Source organism: Gambusia affinis, linkage group LG02 (assembly GCF_019740435.1).
Source record: "Gambusia affinis linkage group LG02, SWU_Gaff_1.0, whole genome shotgun sequence".
NCBI classification, from domain to species: Eukaryota; Metazoa; Chordata; class Actinopteri; order Cyprinodontiformes; family Poeciliidae; genus Gambusia; species Gambusia affinis.
In genome coordinates, this window is record NC_057869.1 from 11,151,006 (window position 1) to 11,172,635 (window position 21,630).

The window sequence follows — 21,630 nt, forward strand, 5'->3', positions numbered from 1 at the left end:
TGTTGGAAGACACTCGACTCTAAATTTGGTAAAGACTGTTAGCTACATCCAAAATGCACCAGGAATAGGATAATCCAGATTAAAGACGCTACATAAAATGTTCTTGTCATATTTGTGGATAAAGTTGATCAGATTTAGGGAAGAGAGTTTGTTTGGGACTCACAAATAATATATTCAGTTTATCAATTTGCACCAGTAGGAACATGTATTTGGGTTCAGCTGTAAAACCTCATTAAATCAAAGTTAGTTTGGAAAAGCAATGGTGCTAACTAAATCATACCACTTCCTGTTTGCCTGCTGTCATAGACTGTATAAAAGTGGGTTGAGAGGGTTGGCTCCTGTGACATCACCAATTGATTTAAAGGGCTCTTTCGTGTTTCAACTCTTCAAGTTCATCACGTGATGCTGCTAAATACACTGCTTTGGTAACCATTTGAATTGCAATTGAAGCATAATTACATAATGGTCATCAATGTTTAATATGCTAAACTATAGAATGTGAAGGTGAAAATTCTATAAAAACAAAGTTTGATGAGGTTACAAATATGGTGGGATGTAAAGATTTCGATATAAACCCTCTTTGCCAATGAAAATTAGATTTCCTTGGCTTGTCAATTGATACTTATACAGTCTATGCTAGCTGGCTTCTTTCTTGTTATTGGATGGTTAAATTGAAAGTAAAAATAATAGTATCATAAACCATCAGAAAGAGTAAAGATAATAAAAAGAGGCATTCAGACAAAAGGGAATCGAAGAGTTTATCAAATGCATTTCTACTAATATTTATTAACGTGCCTCCTGTCAGGCTAACTACCTAATTAGCTTGTGACTCGTCTTTTAAATCTGCCTCATTAGCTTGTGTATAAACTGGACTGTTAAGGCCTTTCAGAATAGTAATATAAGATGTGAATATCTATCTAAGCTAAACCGTAGCTTTAAATGGCTTAAAATGAGGAATACATTTTTATGGCAGTAATCCTTATGTATTTTGTTAACTGTAACAAACATATTTCATGTTTAAATTCACATAGTTTCTCTAGAAGAAAGAATTGGAAAAGGGTGGAAGACAGTTGGGTTTTACAGTTGGAACAGGAAGCATACATAACCGGTAGACAGTTGACATTTACTTTTTTGTTTGTTTGTTTGTTACTGTATGTAATTTTTAAAGCCAAATAAGAATGCCAAAATATCTATTGTAGATGACACTGTAATCTAATGTAAAATTGCAACATTTCACAGCTGAGGAGTGCAGCAATTTAAGTGTAGTTGACCTCTAACAACACATGTCCTGTATCACCCATCAATATTTTTAGTAAGGGGCATTTCCTCTACCTTCTTTAACCCTGCTGTATATTGTAAATTATGCAGATTATAATTCTAACATAATACATTTTATTGTTAAAAAAAAAAAAATCAAGAAAAACGGCGGGGGTGGGGGGTGAATGTAGTTCAGCCTGTGCGTTTCATGTTTGCTGTTTTTTATGTCAAGAAAAAGAGCTCTCGCTTTGATCAATTTTCGTTCGTAAATCCTCTATGATTTCATTCTCTTCTCCTCTGTTGAGTCTTTTTAAGATGTTGCTGTGTACTTTATCTTGTGGTGATTTGTGCTGTGTGCTTCTTCTTTAGACAACAGAGTAGAGTAGAGGCCATGTTGCTTGTCTTTCTGTCAATCAGTACTTTGGGGTCTGGGCACTGGAGTTGCTAAAAATGAACCAAACATGACATAAGGCTCTTTAACTTGGCTACCATGATCAAATTACAGCATTCATCTCTACCCAACTATACATCATTAAATATCAAATATCTAAATGAAGAAACTGATAATTTGTGTAAGATTCCTGTAGAATAAAAATATTCTGTATATCTTTAGGTAAATAAAGCTGAAATAAACAGACATTTGAGTAATTAATAGGTGGCACTTTTTTTGATAAATTCACTGTACATATCTGCCCTCTGTAAAGCTCAGCTCAGCCATTATTTTTGACGTTTCAAAAGAAAAATAAGAAAAACCAACAAAAAAAAAGTTGTTGTTTTTTTTCTTTCCCTAATAAAGAAACCCAATTATCTTCTCCAAAACATCCATGACATTGTGGACATATGGTACAGTCCAGTACAATTAAACTCCAAAATACATATTTAAAATCACACCATCACCAACATTGTCATATGTTGTTTTAAGAGAGTAAAATTAGCAAAACACAGACAAAAGATTTGTATGTTAAGTTCTGAATATAAGAGTTGATTTTCCTGTTTTGGTTGTAAATTCTAATATGTCTGACCACTGTCCCCTTGCAAACTGTGTTGAATACTGTCCACTGTATATCATACCAAACAAAGGGTTTGGAAGAATGGTGCTCTCTTCCAGCTGTTCTTTGTCTTTTGTTACTGTTTTTATTTATTTGTCAGTTGTATCCCCGTGAACTCCTGACCTATTCAACACACTGAAGAGTGTTTAAACTCTCTCCGAAGTGATTAACGCTGAACTGAATCTGTGTGCTCGTCACTGGAAATGGTTTACGCAGGTGACACTTATTCCGGCCAAGGCCATTTTGGATGACTGAAAGGAATTATCCTCTGAACTCAGAGGCTTTGTCCAGGTTTTGATCTGACTTAACGCCACAATTTGTGTGGAGGGGAGCATTTTACCTTATGCACTTTTTTTGTTGTTAGGATTACTCTGAAGACAATGTAAGATGACGAAGCTAAAGTTGCACATTTCTTGTGTTACCTTGTATAGCCAAATGATGATATGTCTTTTTATTAGGATTCTGCATTTAGAATTAATCTGCAGTATTACAACCACCAAAACTGGTGTTTCCACAAATAACAGTGGGAGGATTGACTGTCTAGGGATTTTTGGTGGGCTTCTGATACCAAGATTTTGACCAGTTTGCACTTTGGGTAACATCTGATTGCCCTCACTCGATGCAAATACTCCATTTTACAAGAGTGTAAATGGAGCAAAGGAGAAACTGATTGACCTATAGTGGTCAGTCATAGCTGACTGTCCCCCTTGCTCCACCTAAAATCTACAAAGACCAAAATTTAGCATCCTACAGCTCTACAATGTGTGTCATTTAATCCCAAAATGTAACTGCCACTTGTGCTGCAGCCTGTCTCCAGTCTGAATTTGCAAAAGTGAGAATATTTAATGGAGAGAGAAACGTTTGTGGGACAAAATAGATGCGCAAGGATAACAAGGCGCTTGAGTGGTGAAGAATTACTGACAACAGAAGACCTTCTAGTATTATTAAAAACATGTCTGTAGATTTTAGATGTGCTTCACATCAATAAATAGAACAAAAAAAAAGAAAAACAATAACCTGTATATTTTTGTGACGTGTATCATACAAGTGTGCTCCAACAATAATGTCCATTTGTGTAAATGTATTTATTTCACATTGTATATATTGTTCATTGCAAAAAGAGAGACCTATGATTCTGTAACTTAAACTATTATGGGTTAAAACATTACATGTGTTACTCCAAACTATGCCTTTCAGGATTATTACTGTAGAGCAATATCAATTAAAACCAGGCTTCCAGTTTTGAAATCAGCGTCCTGTCTCTGATTTTTTTATTTTATTTATTTTTTAAATAATGATTTGCCACAACTAGAGTATCAGCAAATAGAGAGCGAGCTATTTTTCTGGTTGTCAGTTCTGCAAGACAAGACTACGACAAGCACTGAATTATAGAAGTCAGTTTATAGTTTTCCAACACATGGAAACTTATTTCTTTTAGAACCACCAAGTAGCCACATTTGGTCTATATACCCAGCTTTCAAACAGAAAACTACAACACTTACACAGACTCTTTCTTTTCAAGAAGTAAACATACAGTCTGCATGCAGACAATAAAAATAAAAGTGAAATCAAATATAAATCAGACAGTAGATGGGGTTCCCCTTAAACTGGCTGTCAGTTCTCTGTGACAAAAACTGTCAGACTCAGCTTGTTATGCTAGTTTAGATAACCAGGTTATATCTCTGCTTTAATCAGTTTTATTTCTAAAATTCGCATTGGTCATGTCTTTTTATTTCTTAGTCTCTCGTTCAAGATCACACCTTTTTGAACCAATGGCTCCCACACCCTCGTTCCCCGCTCCCCCCTTCTCAGTACCCAGCAACAGTAAATGGGATGCAGAGGGCAGATATTTAATGTAGCATATAGCCATGAAGGGTTTTAAGAAGCTTTTTGCCTAACAGGGGGGAGCCCTGACCTGCAGGCAAATATTTTTCAACTAGATGTCATAAGAAGATATTAGTGGAGCAAATTATTTTTTATAGCCTTCTTGCACACTTTCTTCTCACGCTTCGGTTTAAGTTGCTGCCCGCTCACTCAGCCCTCCGCACAGATGTTTTATTTTACTTGGTTGCCTTTTGGAGTTCATTTGTTTTATTTTATTTTTGATTGATTATTATGATATAATAAAAGCTACTTGAGCATTTCAGCTGCTACGGGGCTCTTATCGTTAACCTTGTGGAACATGTGTTAGAGTGGGTTCCACATGCCGCATCGCTAATGCCCACTTTAACTCTTTTATTTTTTTCCCCCACTGCCCTCTGGCTTCATCTGGATTTCTCCTTGCACCTTCGCTTCTCCAAGTATCTTTTGCCTGCTTCGGTGTGATCTCTTCTTTCTGCATTATATATGACAAGATATTGTTATATAAATTTTGAAAAGGATTTTTCACTTTTCTCAAAAAAAAAAAAATAATAACAATGAAACAGGTCCAAGAAGACAACCCAGAGATCTTCTTAGTGACATTTTCCAGACCATTTTATCCTAAGAGACATATTGTTGCGCTGCCACTTCAGTTGAATCCTTTCAGTGCAACGTCCAGGAACCCAACAGAGAAAGAGAACTTTATTTTTGATCTTGATCTTTTGTTCATAAAATATCTTAAGGCCATAGATAAAGGCTCCTTTATTAACTTTACAAAAAAAAAAACCCACACGCACACACAGCAGTTTTCACATTACTATGACGACACCCCAGTACATTTTTGTATTTCACAAGACATCCTTCAGTCAAGATCAGGAGACCAATAAACTTGAAGTCCTTTGCTTGAGGCAGCAAGTCCTGACCAAAATGCAACGAGCGCACCTGCATCTCATCCAGCTGCTGATATGAGGAGCTGCCTGGTTGCTGAGTACCAACGTAAGTGTTAACTTCTAGCCCTCTGTGTTCCTCTCATGCTTCGACGTCTCCAAACATTATTCATACTTGACAAAATAAACCTCTGGGAGCCTTGGGCTACAAGCTGACAACTCAAGTAGGAATGTTTTCATTATTTCTCCAATATCTTTGATCTTCAATCTGTCTCTACATTCAGTTACACATTTTGAGTAGTGTCTTCAATTTTTATGTTCTTTTACACAATGTTCTGTTGCAAAAATAAAATCTGGATCAGATTTGTCACCTTTTGATCCAGTGTGAAGGATGAGATGCGAATGTTGTCCATTTCTGTGTCAGGCTGTGTGGCACGTTTGCATTAATCATAAGAGTAATATTTCAGTTCAGTGTTTTGGAGATTTTAACTCTTCTTTTTCACCAGAGAACACATAAAAACATTTTCATTTTTCAATCTGAATATTTGGAGGACAGCATGAGCTTTGTGCGGGTGTGTGTGTGTGTGTGTGTGTCTTTCTTCTGCATATTCTCAGGTGAGGAGATCATCATTATCAATCCATAGACTGATTGATAATGATGATACTGGTACATTTTCATCTATGAAGCTATTCTTTGATTGTTCCTGCCGTTCTTATCCTAATATTTGTCACATAGACAGTCCTGCCACAGACTTTGTTCTCAGGACTTTTCCTCTGTGTTATATTCGTACGATCAGAACTGAAAAAAATGCATTTTCTTGGAGCACCCGTCAGAAACTGAAATATTAATTTGATTCCCTTTGTGATCATTTAAATTTCTTTTAACAACAAAAGAGAAATCATCTTATGAAATTTGCTCTAGTCTTAAAGTCATTTATATTTTAAGTAAGTCGAATTGTTTTAATTACTTCTAACGTTATTGTATTTTTGATTGTCTTTTGTTAGTTTTCTCCAAACGGGTCTCTCTTGTAAACTAGATCTTTGGTCTCAACGGAACAACCTGCATAAATAAAGGTTAAATGAATAAAAACCAGTAAATAACATTGTGGATATTATTTTAGCACTACAAATGTTTTCATTACATATACTACTTCAAATATTTGAATGTGCTCAATTGATGCCTTCAGTTTGGTGTCTAAGAAAGAGTGTCCACTGCATATTAAACCTACCATCTATCTAGTAGCCACTGGTGGGGGGATTTAAAGTGCCACTAATTCAATGGCCAGTGACACGTCAGACTATTTATTAAAGTACACTAACCTAATAAATGGCCCATAGAATGGAGAGTTAAAACATTTACTGTCCTGAGAGAGAGATTGAGAGCAATATATACAGAAAGAAAGACAAGAAAGGGGAAGAGAGAAAAGACAGAGAAAGGGGAGAATGAGAATAAATGACCCATCGTATAGAGTTAAGACATTAAAAGTGCAAATAGACAGCTGACCCTCATATATAGCTTGCACATGCAGCACAAATGTATGCAGTCACCAAAGCCACTTTACACCTATGTGATAGAGAGAGGAGGGAGAAAATGATAAGAAGTGGGAAAGGATGAAGAATTGGATTACCTCAGGAACATGGGACTGTAGTAAAATAAAAAGAGAAAAGAAATAGCAGAGATTATTGAATGTGATTGAGTCACATTGACAGGAAAAAAACTAAATTTAAAAGATTACCAAAAGGATCAAAACCAAATAAAGGAGAGTATTTTATAGTTTTAGCTGTAGTTTCTAAATGAAGGTATGTAAAGAATACACATACCACTCTTCAGATACACTGCTACTTCTAATACATTTCTGTAAAATAGAGAGTACTGTGGTTCTGTGTTTTTGTGTGTCTCCCCAGTTTTTTCATTCCACAATCAGTCAAAGCTGGTGGTATCTTATGCTGGGACTGATTCTGCAGGTGTTGTTTTTTTTTTCTGATTAATGGGAATCATTCACTTCCACTGTTGCCACGTGCTTGCTCAAGAAAATTACTGCAAATTGACTGGGTTGCTTAGAAAGAAAGCCTTTTATACACTGGCATTACAAACTGAATTGTTTAAGAGATAACTATAACTTTTCAAATATGAATATGTGTAATTGGATTTGAATCTGTTTCTTGACTAAACTATATTCTCTTGATTATTTGTGTGGACATTATCTTTTAAAGTGCTGTAAGATGACCATTTTTGTGTGTTCTGAAATTACTTATGAACTATTTTGAAATAAAATAATAAAAACGTTTTCACACTGGAATATTTAGACGATTCAAAGGATAATATATAAAACTAAAAGTCTTGAAAAAAACATAACAAAGAAACAAACCCAAATATTTTCCTTCATTTAAAACTTAAATGAGTTTCCCCAATAAAATTAAATTAATGCAATTTGCTTCCAGTGATTCCATAACTAAGATGTGAATTTGTTTTATTATTTCATAACGATTATATTTTCATTGTTTCTTTTCAAAAGATGAAAGGACGAAATATGACAGCATATTTCATCCTGTCAGTGAAATATGCTTCACTTAACCAGCAGGACCTTTTTTTCCTTCTTTGCTGTTTATGCTCATTGTTCATCCACTGATGTCTTTCTCAGTCTTTATTCCAGTGTAGTATAAATCAACATTTTTGTATCAGTTTAATAGGCCAATTGTCAGGGGAGACTTTAAGTGGAGATAGTTTCCAAAATGCCCCAAGCTACTAATGCAGCCTTGACAGGGGAAAGGTGATTGGCATAGACAAAGTATATGTATGTGTTTCTGAATTTGCTGCTGGATGATGATATGTGTATGTGCATTGTCAAGAGAGGCAGGAGGTTAATTCAATCCTATAGAAAAGCAGCATGGAGGGGATTGGGCAGCACAGCCCTGGGGGTGTCACTGGCCTCAACCCCAATAGGGGGCAGAAATCATGCCCACACACACGCACACACACACACACACGCACACACACGACACAATATGGACTGGATGTCTGGAGGCTGCAAAGTGTGGAACGCTAAGGGAAAGCCAAATTGTTTTTAAATCTGGGTTCTGGTGCATTTCATTTGGAGCCGAGCAGGGTAAATGATGAATGTGGATTAAAATATATATACCTATTTATAGAAAACGCTGCATAAAACAAGGACAAGAAAGAAGAGGACATTCAAAGAGACTCAGTGATAGAGGGCAGTAGCAGGGTTTCAGGGTAGAGAGAGGGGAGACAGAAATGGAGTGCACAAAAGAATGGAGTGGTACTGGAGGAAAGAGGGATTTGTGGGATAGGTACATAATTATAGGACAAAAATGCCTGAAATAGAAAGTATGTAGACAGCAGTGTCACATGGAAGTGTTTGATGGGGAAAATGAAGACATGGACCAAAAATAAACCTGACATCAGCACAGCAAACAATGTGTTGACTCAAAATGGCACATTTGCCAACCATGCATGTTGTGTGTTTCTGAGGACTGATGTATAAGCCTATTTAAAGAGAGATTCTGTCATTGCATATGAAGGTTGGTAGAAACATAAATTTGATTATGCAACACTGTCCTGACCAGAAAAGATATATCAAACACCAACCATTTGCATGTAGATCAGAACGGAATAATTAATGGATAAAACTGGTTTTAACTGTCCTTGAAATGTTTATGGTTTTGTTGTCATACTGACCATGTGGCCTATATGTGTTGAGAATTTTTTTTTTTCTTTGGTTGTGTGATAAGCTTTCATGTTAATGTAATCTTATAGAAACCGTTCGCGACCGTTGTAAAACCCAACGGTCGCGAACGTTTCGGCTCTGAGAACCGGTTGTTTGAGAGCCGTTCTTCTTTATAAGGGGCGGGGCTACAAACAACAGGACAGGAGCACACCACAGGACAGGTGGAGAGAGAGGAGGAAAGAGAGAGAGAGAGAAAGAAAACGAGAGGGAGGGAGCAGTCTCCCCATATTTACTTCGTTCGCTGCTCAGTTCTCACTTTCAATGCAAAGGCTCTGCTCGCAACAGAACTTTGTTTTGATCAGCATAACAGCCAATATGGCCAATCACATGTGAGGATATTACCCCATATCCTATACCATTATGTGAAAATAAAAAGGGGGACGGATACAACAGTCATGTTAGTCCATTCCTTCAGTCATTGGACAGTGGTGAAGTGGAGAGTGAGTTGCGAAAAACCACCCATAGCTATAAGTGGCAAGAAATAGCATTTGACTGAAGATTAAACTTTTACAATTCGGATCTGTTCGGCAAATTTGTTTGTGTTTTGTTCATTTGTTTTTGCTAAAAAATTAAAAGCTTGATTACAATATTAAACTAAATTAAGATTTTTTTTGTAGCATAAAAACTACATAACATTAAGAAACCATAAAGCTTCTCATACAGGCAACATCGAATGCAAAATTTATCATGTAAAACATTCCTATTTGCCAAGCTAATTTAAGGAGTTGCAGATGGTACTAAATTAAGCTGTTTGGGAGCCAAAAGAGCTGGCTCTCAATTGTCTGATAACGAAATTCCCATCGTTATCAGACAATTGACGTGACTGCGGCTCCGCCCCCATGCGGAAGTAGAGCAAACCTCCGACAAACTGAGGCACTTTTGCCTTGTCTGCCAACACTGATCAGATGACAAGCAAGAAAATTCTCCAAGTCGTACATCAGGTCTGTAAGGTTATTTGTGGGAATCAACAGAGAAATCAACATTAAAGCCCTCATCTTTTGCAGCCAGAGAAAGAATGAGGGACACAAAGTCTCGTTGGATGCAAGTGTGAAAGCTGTGTTGGATGTATTTTTGCATGGACAAATCGGATGAGTAAAGACTTAAATAATACCGACTTGCGAAAATCTAGCCCTCGGAAAAATGCTTAAAAATAAACATTAGAATTTAAAGGAGCTTAAATGTAAAAAACCGCAGTAATGGCAGCACGTTTTCATGCTGCCACAGAGTTACCATTGGAATTTACACCCATAAAATCAAGCATAACCTTCAATTATCGATCTTTCATGTGACTATCAATAAGTGTAATTATGACAAAAATGAAATGTTTATTACCATTTATCTTCATGCAGACGTATGTATATATTTGAGGCTGAATACATAAATCAATTTTGTGTTTTTTAGAGAAATTCTGCATTAAGATTTGAACTTTTACATCCTACTGTCAATGTTGTACCAAAGTTGTATCTTCCTTACTTGCTGCAAAAACATCTTTTCGAAGGTTTTATTAAGTAATAATATTAAAGTAAATTAAAAGAGTATGTAAACTTTTGATCACCACTGTATATAGTGGCATCTGTGTTAACATGTATTAAATCTAACCTAAAGTAGAAAAAAAATGCAGGGATGCAGCAATTTATTCAATTTTTTTCTAATCAACAGCGAGGGAAAGGATGCCCCCATACATATTCATGCTGCTCTCAGGAGTTAGAGCCACATTACATTTACAGCTAACATTTACCATATTAGTCTTAATGTTATTAGTCTAGATAACACAATTTGGATAAATATGAATCATGCACAAACAATCCAGAAAATCAAGCGATCTTAATAGTGGGATTGAGTTTTAAGCTGTTTCTCTGATAGCTCTTCAATCTGTGAAACTGACTGTGCCTGGTTGAATAAATTAGCACAATCAATGTGGGACTTTATTCTTTGTCTTGAGGACACATTTCTTACAAATCTATGCAAATGTCTTGTTAAGAGTGCATAAGAGGAAGTCTTCTTGGATGACAAAGCTCTCGATGATCATAGTCCGACACCATGGCGTAATATTTTCACCCACTCAAAACACAGAAGGAAAAAGATGGGAAACGTGATGAAAGTTTTAAAACTAAAAGATTCCTTATGGTCTTATAAAAAGCCTCAATTGATTTATTTGAATGTTTGTTTTTTTAAAAAATTAAAGGATATCATTTGACAAAGACAACTTTGCTTTGATCCATTTTGACATGGACACCAATTAGACGCATGGGAAACCGTCAAGAAAGGATCAGATTTCTTTGAATATTGATAAATTGATGAACACATTTCAAGTGGAAACTTTTTAACTGACTGATCTGTCGCATTCTGATCTCACATCCCCTGCTTTCCACTCTCCACTTTCTTTCTACATCAGTTTAGCTTTCATCTGCTCCCTACACTACCTTAATTTTTCCCCACCTCTTTTTTCCCTACCTCTATCCTAGCCCCCAGCCTCCACCCTTCTCCTTCTTTCCCCTCCCTTTGCTACTCTCTGCCTGGTATTGATTAGAAGGCAAACCTCTAATCTCCTTAAGGTCATTAGGAACACTTAATTAAAACCTAGTTAGAATGCCTTTGTTCGACCAAAGCAAATTGCAGCTGTTCAAACGAGATTAGTATGATAACGTTAAAAAAAACTGTCAACTGAGAAAAGAAAAAATAAAAGTGTCTTACTAGTAGAACTGTTTACATAATTAAAATGGGGAGAATCTGAACACTCATTGGCACCTACACGTCTATGTTTCTGTTTGTGTGTTTTAGCAAATGGAGAATTAGATGCAACTTTGAAAGCAAGTGTAAGAATTTTATCAAAATAATTTTTTTTATTTATTTGAGGTGAAGTCTAAAGGAAAAGGACTAAAGAGGGGACAGTCTGAGAATTTAAAAATTCATTGCTAATGTTCAGTTTACACTGAAAAACATAAGCTTTTGCTAATTTAAAAGCAAGTTGCGGCATTTAAAAAAACTGCATGCAATAGAAAACTTGAATTTACCTCATAAATGTATGCCTTGTGAGGAGCTAATTTGTTGCTTTAATCCTAAAGGGGGAAAAAATTATCTTGCAACACAAGAACAAAAGCTACAGACCTCGTAAAGAAGACAGCTGAAATTGGTGAGAGCCATTATCTACAGTGAAGGACTTGTACTGACAGGTGCTGAAAGGCAATTCAAAGAGGAAGAAGTCACTAGTCCAAAGCAAAAAATGGTTTTCTAAATCAACAATGACCCTATAGTTCTAATAGTTAGAAATTAGTTGAAACAGTAAAGAAAATATTTAATTATATGTAATTTACTGTTCATAGCATATATGAGTAATATAGATAAGATTGGTCAATAATAGACTTACACTTAGTAGCTAATGGTAGTTGTATTTTAAATGTCTTCAAATGCTGTGCAATTAATTCTGATTGTGAAAACCGGTGTGATTGCTGAACTGATCAAGTAATTAAAAAAGGTTGTGACAGATTGATAATACATCAAGGTGATTCACCTTACAGATAAACGTTAAATTTAGGAAATGTGAAGATTCAAATACGTCTGTGGGAATTAAAATATTTTCTTACAAGGGCGCAACGGGAGCAGAAAGCAAGACAGCAGCATTACAATGAAGCAACTTAAACCAAACCAGATGTAATTAATTTGATGGATAGCCTACATTGGTTTATTAAAAGATATTGTATTCTTAAAGGATAGTGTTCTATTATGACTGAGACATATTTAAATGAGTTTCTTCAACACTTTTTCAGTGGCCGCCGCTGATTACCGTTGCCTAGAGACGGAAGTAGCTTTCGTCTTTGGTCCAGAGAGCCACTTGTCTGAAACCCAGACACATCCTACGTAGGTGGGGGGGACATTACAAAAATCATGTAAGGGGGGAGAGGCGTGGGTGGGTCATGATTTTACTCGTATATTATTGTCTTGCAGTTTCAAAACAATCGTTGGTGTTCCGTTTTTGATGCAAAATGGATAAGACGCACAGCTTTCTCTCATTCTGCTTGCGGGGCTCTCAAGTTTCCGTTACCCGGTTCTAGTCAGTGTAACGTTGCAGCAGCGTTACGGTGTGCCCGGTATCCTGCCGCCTCTCGCGCTGCTGGGCAGATGGCAGCACGAAGTAATCTTCTTAATACCGCGCGCCGCATGTTGTGAATGAGAGACGTAAGAGGGAGACAAAAAAAAGAGCAGCTTCACCAAGTTCAGCTGTGCTGTCATTAACTTCCCCCCTGTAAACACCGGGCGAAGTAATTTACTCATGTTTTGAAAGGACTACTTTTTGGGAAGCGGTATTTGTTAACGGTGACGGACAGGTGTGCGGGACAACCTGTTGGGGGCTTGCTTTCTTTGACTCATGCCAGAACAAGTTGACAGCTTGTCGACGCCGCACTTGTGATGGGGAGAAACGTTTGTGCAGAGTGTCCACAACAGGTAAATATCCTGAAGCTACTACATATTTAGAATGTTTGAGTATCTGCATAGATTTACAAGTTTGCTCGGCATAGAGAACCGTATGCATTATTAGATACATGGGAGGCTTTTCGATGTTCTAACGGACTTTACAGCCAAGAGCCATGACCATGTAATATAACACTTCAGATGACTACACGGCTGGCCTCTTTTTTTTGTGTGTGTCAAAATGGGAAATTGAAGCTGCAAAGTATTGTAATAAAGAGAGCTTTGGCCTAAGCCTCAATTTCCAACAAACTTATGTGAGAACCTGTTTAGTTGTATAAAACCTGGGGGCCAGATGCCAGAGGAAAAAGGGCATGTTTAATTCAATGGAAAATGAAGAAAAGCGAGAGGCAATGTAGCAGTATCAGTTGAGCTGTGCCTCCATCAAGCTGTACATGATAGTGTGGGCTTTGGCTGGGGAATAGCCTGCATGGCATTTCACTCTCCTCAGATTTGTCTGATGTTGGATTTTGGTCTGACCAGTTCTCTTTTTTTCCCCCTTTTTCCAGATTGTGAAATCCTACCTATCATGTGAAGGCTTTGGTTGCGGTTTTTCTGGGTGTGCAGGTGTGGGGGTGAGGGACAGAGACCGTGTAACAGAAGACTAATTTTGGTAGCTTCACCCTAGGGGCACTGGCCTCTAAAAATGCCCCTGTAACCCTGGAATCATGGAACCATGACAGTCATCACTTATTCAAACGGTGTGGGGAAACTTCAGAACAAAATTTTGGTTCTTGAACATCCCCTGGCCTGCAAGAGTGTTCCAGATCCTCTGTCTGAGCTTCTAGAACCTGGAACCATGCTGGACTTCTTAAAGATTCAAGAATGCTATGGGGTCAAACACATAAAGAGGACTGAAAAGAAGAATAACATCAGAGAGCAAAGCATTCAAAGAAAGTTCCAAACAATGTCCAGAGGAATCGACAGTGATGGGAAAGAACATAGAAAAGATGTAAAAGGATGTCTGAAGTTTGTTAAAGGAGAAGACAAACGTGAAACAGACCTCACGGGTTTGTGTTCATGTAGAGAAAAGAGTGAAATCCTGCACAGAGAGAAAAGGACCAATACCAAGCAGATCTGGCTTATTTTTTCATTATCTCATCAAAGCATCAATGAAGAAAAAAATAGGATGAATTTCCTTGGACTGAGGTGGCATAAAGTTTTGCCCTTTTTAGCACTTCTTTTCCTGAGCTTTTATCCTAGACCTGCTTCATCACAGGTAAGAGTGTTTTTTAGAAACAGTGTCTAGACTGATACAGTCTCTGTTAACTACGCACAGTATTAGATTGACACATTTGTAGGACAAGTGTAACATTAACAGTATTTCTGACATTTACGTGTGCTAGTGTTTTATGGCTGTGATCACTTGATTTTTATTGCAGGTTATTATTGGTAAGTCATGGGTTTTTTTTAACCCATAGCACATTTTAATATGTTTTTTGGTATAAAAATATATTAAAATGTGTCTTTGAAAATTGCACTTTGGGAACTTATTATTAAACAAATGAGACTAAACAAAAACCATTAAATAAAAATCTAAGCTCAGAAATGATTTTTATTAACTGTCTTGTATATGACTCCCTTGATATTCATTAGTTGCTGATGTCATTAGGAAAGTATATGTTCAAAAATCAGTTTGTCACACTTTCTACTCCTTTTACAGGGGCATTTCCCACGACTGGAGAATATTGCAGCTTTCAAGCCTGTGTCGACCTCGCCGCCTCGGTCCACCTGTGGCGTTCTGGAGCAGAGCGGCTACTGTCAGTCACCTTCCTCACGGGATGAACTGCATTTGTGTTTTCAAGCCGTGTGTGTCCAGGAGTGCCCCTATAGATCCTCCACACCACCTTACGCCCCACTACTTTTAGCTGCACACAGGTAACTGGTTTTATTTGTTCAAGAAGTTATTGCAGTCTTACCTATGACCACTTACTTGTTAAAATATTCCTAAAGTATGAATAGCATTTACTTTATTAAAATATAGATTTTCTATTTGACTTGCTTACTTCTATGTAGAATCAGTATCTTTCTTATTGGGAATATATGCATCGGATAAAGTACAAGTGGATGTACTGCAACTAAAAGTACTTGATTTTAAAAATCACTTTGATTCAACAGAACTCTACAGTTAAAGAAAATGTATTTATATCTTAATAGATCTTTTACATTCTTGCAAATAAGTTAAGTTTTTTTCTTAAATCACTATTCACAGACTCGGTTACAAAATGCTGGACAATCCGAGAGTGAAAACAGGATTATAGAGACAAAACCAAAAAATGATCCAGTCAGTAAAATTTTCAGAATAAAGCTTGGTTAAACAAAAATGTGTTTAGCTATTTGTTAAAATGAAACCCTTTTAAGGTTCCTGTATTGACACATGTAAACTTAATTCTACCAGGGGCACCTGTGTAACCGAAGACATTGTTGACACTCATCGTGGGACTCAGACAGAGGCTGGAAGCACAACAAGTTCGGATGGACTTTCTGTTGGACCTGACAGTATTCTGTTTCAGCCCAGTGAAGATGGATGCCTGGTCACTCCTCCTTCACAGGCAATAGGACCACGTGGTTCCCTCACCTTGGCAGTGTGGTTAAAACCAAGCTCCACTGGAGAAATGTAAGTTTAATGTTTACAATTTGTAGTTATCCAAATATATTTGTGTAGTTTAAGTTTTTTATGCTTCATTGGATAGATTTCAACATTTGCGGTTGTTTATTAGGAGCTGAAAAAAATGTTGAGGGTTGATTTAAAAGAAAAAAAACAACACATTTTCTGAGTTACATGTGTTCTCATACAAAAAAATTGGCCGATACATTGTTAAACTTGGACGTACATAGAACATGTTTTGATTAAATCTAACATTTGTTAGGCCACAGTGCACAGAGAAGTGTGCAAAGTCTCTTAAAAACAAAAGCTTCCTTGCCAAGTGACATTGTTTCCAACATATTGGATTTCAGAGGGTTGCTTTTGGAGGAAACACAACTTTTAGTATGTGCTCCACTCTGAACCGACTAATCAGTGTGGCACTTTGACGTAATGGAGGGATTTCTTGAAAGGTAAACTGCATCGGTTGACATTTTGAGTCAACTATCGGATAGCGAGAGTGTAATGGCCATGGCCAGCGCTCCTGTCCCTCAGAGAAGAAGGCTTACACACAGAAAGAAATGTTTCACAGAAAACATTAATAAATTACGACCTGAAGCTATGAGAACAATTTTAATGTAACAAAAATCTCTACATCTTTTCTTTATATCTGTGAACTGTACAAACCTACCAGTTGGATTTACAAATGACGATGCTGATCATTCTTTTCACTGATTGTCTGTTCATATGAAACTGTATCATTAAACACTGCTGAGGTTTTGGAGTCCTCGGGTAGGTTTATATGATGCTTACCTTTCTGGCTCCTGTTTCTTTATTTTATAGGTCTAAATATTTAAGAATGAACTAAAAAGCTGTTTTAATACGTGTTTGATGCAGATCATGTGTGAAGCATAAAAAAGTGTAAATAGAGCAGCCAATTAAAGTTATGGTTCCAATTTTTTTATTTATTTTTTGCTACAGGGCTACCTCTAAGAAGGTATGACTGTTCTTTTAAGAAATATTTATTGTAAGAGGTATCTTTAATAGACGATGACATAAAATTGTCTTTGTAAAAACCCTAGGAGATTTAATAGTTTATGAAATATTTCTTGCATGAGAACACATACTGATATTATAAGGATATATTTGCGATATATTGTGACGCATCCTAACCTCTGAGCAGAATCCTACTTCAAACTTTTCATACATATTGCTTGCATCAGATGTTGTATGCAATCAAAGTAGCACCTTACTGTTTTGGAGATGTGTGTGAAAATGAAAACAGTCTGAAACTGACCTCATAAGGAACATGTAATGCCTGTCCAGGTCAGTATCACCGTCAGGAAACAACAAGCTGTCATGTCCTACTTAGTCTGCTTAAGTGTTGGAGAAAGGGAGAGTAAGTGTGCTGGTATGTCCTAGGCCAGCCCAGAGTGGTGCACAGTTACAAAGGGTCAGATCAGCTTTCAATCAAATACACCAGAGTGTAGACGAGGCAAATACTTATTGGCCATCATGTCTATTTTTCTAATGGCAATCAATGTTGCTCACAAGTACTTTATTTTCCAAGTCTGAAATAAACATTTTCTTATCAAATCTGTAGCATCTGATGCGCCTCAAAACATTGATACATCAACATTTATGTTTAATTCATTTGACATTCACTTGCCACCAAAAAAAATGTTTTATCCATGAAACATTTAAAACTTTGAATTTTGTTCAACAAGTATTTCTTAATAGAATCATTTAAAACTAGTTTTGTGACATTTTAAATTATGGAACCTTATGTCTTATTTCTGTCACAAATCACTTTTATGGATAATTAGCATTACATGGCATAAAAAGGTTTCAGGTTTTACTCATTGTATTTACTATCACTCCTTGAGATGTTTTTTCTCCAGAACTTTAAGAATTTGAATATTCAGATAAATGCTACTTTCAAACAAGATCTAAAATTATTTAGTCAACTTTTTCACCAATGCAGACCTAATGACAAATGTAGTGCGTTTTTTTTCCTGATAAGCTGAATTATTATAACTGTGGTTTGATAAATTTAAAATCGATAAAGTAATTACAGGTTCACATTAAAATGAAGTATAAAATTCCGACACAATATACTAATGGTTGGCATACTGTGTTAATGTATTGGCTGCTGTTGCTGTTAGTAAAATTTAAATGGGATTGTCTGATTCTTGCATTTCTCTGTGTGTTCATGAAGTCGTCTGTCTGGGGAGTCAGATGATGGAAAACTCTTGTTGTCTTGGCCTGCCGAACATGACACCTGTATGGCTGAATGCGTCTCAATAGAGTCATCTCTCCCCCTCTCACTCCCTCGCTCTCCCCGCCTCTGTTATTTTTGCTCTTGTTGCCCATCATTCTTTTGTTGTACAGATGATCATGGCTGCTATCAAAGAAGCCAGATGAAAGGAGGTCTCTGTCTTCACCTCTGTCCATCGCTTCTCACCCCATTCCTTTGTCTCGTCCTCTCCCTGTGATTTCACATCCCTACCCTCATTTGAACAATGGACAGAGCTAACCACCTGTTCTTACAACCCATACTATTTATTACATCAATGCTGTACTCCCAGCAGCAGATTATGCCATATTTTTTTTTTTATCTTGTTAAAGTATTTTTATTAGGGATGCACAATAACTTTTTTTTAAACCAATACCAATGGTAGTTTTCTCACTTCAAAGACCTACAACATACCTGAAAAAATGGAAAAATGTAAGGTTGTGATATTAGAATTATTTATTTACAGTCAGAGTTGCTTCCTCAAATTACACTGATGCCACTAAAACTCTGTGCATAAAAAAGTCACACATTGACCACCGAACATGTTATTGATGCTATTTGTTATGATATCGGACCAATAAGAATGACATCATTATTTCCTGATAAAAGACAAATAATTATCAAACCAATTATTTGTTCATCCCTAATTTTTTTATTTAGGTTGTACAGTAACTATTTTTGCTGCTCTCTTGGATTGCTCTGCCGGTACAGGACAATCCAAGATAGTAGAAGAAGAAGTGTATGATGTTAGCGCTGCTTAACCCTCTTCTTAACCCTTAACCCTCTCTGGCATATTTTGGGTTTTGTAATGTCTGTAAGAGGACATAACAAAACTCAAAAATGGGAACAGAAAAGTCTGTTCAAAGTTTCTCTATTTTATTTTATTTTGCTTCATGATCTCATCGGGTTAAAGAAAGTTAGCAGAACCAATAGGAAAAAGATGAAGTAACAATTTGAATTACACACACACTCACACACACCAAAAATAGAATTATAGCGCAATTTTCCAGCACTGACACAAAAGCTGCTAAAAAAAATTTTAGAAAGGAAAATAATAGCAAAAAGATGTATTGATCTGTTATGTTGCATACTGTAGATATAATTTCATAACGCATATTGGCAAATTATCCCAAATCAAGCATTAAACTCAGTTGTACAGATACATCTTAGTTATAATTCTGGTTCAGCAAGCAGAGTGCAGAATCTTTCCAAGGTAAGAAATCTGTTTACTCCCAACACCAGCAGAGCCAAGAACCAGACAAAGAAACAAATTACAGGAAAATAAAATATGAAACCTCAATATCAAACAAAATCAAATTAATGCCACTATAAAATTATCTGTAAGATTTTAAACGACTGGCTTTGATCTTTGGCAAATACATATTGGTCGTTCAGTATTTGGTGCTGAAACTATTTCATCGTGTTCCTTCAGATTTTCATCTTCATTTCTCTTCGTGTTTTTTTTTTTTTTTTTAAGACATTCACATGCATATACAAATCTGGGCATGTGCTCACTGTCGACTGTGAATTTAAAAGCTCCTTTTCTCATGAATCCATCTACAATATCTGATTTATTGGGTGTGCTGCCCTGGGTTCATAAAAGCCATGATTCCCCATAAAATGTCAGTGGAGGTGGTTAATATGACGTGTTATGGTCATGCGTGTCTGTGCACGGTGCAACATCCAAACCCTCACAGTCATGTGTAATATTGATATTCAATGGGAAAATGTCAAAATGACGAGCTCTATGTAGTGGTGCTCAGCTGCAGTGGTTTTGTGTTTTCCAGTTCAGGTTGTTCTTCATTGTGTTTTCTTTTTCACAGGATGCTACTGGAGAAGAGCTCAGACAATCGCTTGGTTTTTTCTTTGACTGTGTCAGAGCGGGCTGTAGCCCTTCGATATGGTCAGACCGACGGACTAACCTCACATACCGTAAGCTTCAGAACAGAAGGTCGACTACAGCAGAACAGGTGGACACATCTTACTTTGCAGGTAAGAAATCTCAATGGTTTGAGGATCAATATTAGAGAGATTGGATTATTATGTTCATAATTTAAGGTTTAAATGTAGCCTTCTATGAAGTATTGTGTCATTTAATAGTAATGCCATAGTTTTTCCTGATATCAGGAATCTTTATCATAGCTTTCACAATTCTCTCTTTATTTCCTGAGGATTTTGTTTTTGTTATTTTCTACTTGGGAGAATTGTGTTAAAACTCTTTTTTATAATTGACATATTATCCCTTTCAGACACATAAAAAAGCTAATTAACAGCTAATTTATTTAGTTGTTTAGTGTTGATTCAACAAAATTATAATCGTTAGATTAGATATCTGCTGAGAGAGAACATCAACTAATAACAATGATGTTGATGTTTGATTTTTAGTCAAAAATAGCAATGCATGCATGCCATTGAATTACAATTTATTTGTTTGTTTTAAATATTTTAATTGTTTGAATTACTTGGTTTTTTTTTTATCTACTTCACTTAACCTAAGTGGTGTATATTAGCTTGAAATGTTGTAAGTCATTTGAAGTCAGTATAACAAGCCCTTCATGGCCAAAAAAAGTCTTTCACTAGCTCTCATCACTCTTAAATGGCAGCTAGTGAAGTGGAGAGAGTTTTGAGGCCTAAATGAATCCCTGTGTGTTATTTTGGTCTCTGGTGAAGTGGATCATTTTACAGATTTTTCCACTGGACAGTCTCATTCTTTCATCATCATGAATAACTCCAAAGATACTACCCAGAGAAATCATGTTTACCTTGACCAGCCTTATATTTTTAGATGGATTTAATCTATGTCATCTGCTTTCTTGCACTTTGTCATTTAAAACATACATTGATATATTTTGTGTAAAAGTCTTTGTTGTAATATCTTCCTATTACATAACCACTAATCACTTACTTAAATTGCTGCATTTAATAAGTAGCAGTTTAATTTATTGCTTTATTATATTTGCAATCTAACTTAAAAGTGGAATACTTCTTTTTGTATAACAGGCCCTGCATAGGTTTAAAGAAATACTGAGCTCTTTGTTAGCATGAACCAGCTCACGTTTGTGATCTGTTTAAAAATTGAGCTGCTGTATGAAATCTCAGCAATTTGCAGCGTCATCTCTCAGCAGCATCAGTTTGCCAGAGCAGAGAATCTAACTTGACACCTTAGTTTACAGTTTGCTGATGGGTGTTGATGGTGGAAAAATGTGGCAGCCCAACCTGTTGTTGGCTAAATGTAGTGTTGCTGATGGCTCACATTGTAGACAGTGCATGTACAGTATGCAGAATCCCTCCCAGGGATAGAGTTGTCATTGTGTGTCTATGCATAACACAATGCTCAATTTGCCAATTCAGACAAGACATGGAGTGAGGCTTGTGGGCATTTTGCTTGAAGTGCATCATATCTATGCAGCTTTGGGGTGTTTTAATCCTTTGTGTGGTTCTACCTTTCTGTAAATCAGTCTGCCTTTTTGTGTAATGGTATGAT

At 36.4% G+C, this 21,630-nt stretch overlaps 1 protein-coding gene across 4 annotated transcripts in view; it reads left to right on the forward strand.

Annotated features, from left to right (window-relative positions):
• Positions 1-5,179: 5,179 nt before the first annotated feature.
• ush2a (Usher syndrome 2A (autosomal recessive, mild)) overlaps positions 5,180-21,630 on the forward strand; it is a 198,440-nt gene continuing 181,989 nt past the window's right edge. For 3 of the 4 annotated variants that reach the window (XR_006368583.1, XM_044095875.1, XM_044095889.1), the window contains exons 1-5: positions 5,180-5,277; positions 13,776-14,485; positions 14,930-15,144; positions 15,665-15,883; positions 19,970-20,138. Coding sequence is in view for 3 of the 4 variants with exons in the window: in XM_044095875.1 (XP_043951810.1) it covers positions 13,943-14,485; positions 14,930-15,144; positions 15,665-15,883; positions 19,970-20,138 (1,146 nt within the window). In the remaining variant the exon portion in view is untranslated. Of the gene's footprint in view, positions 5,278-9,706; positions 9,741-13,081; positions 13,243-13,775; positions 14,486-14,929; positions 15,145-15,664; positions 15,884-19,969; positions 20,139-21,630 lie in introns of those variants that run through there. The other variant, XM_044095869.1, reaches the window with a different exon arrangement.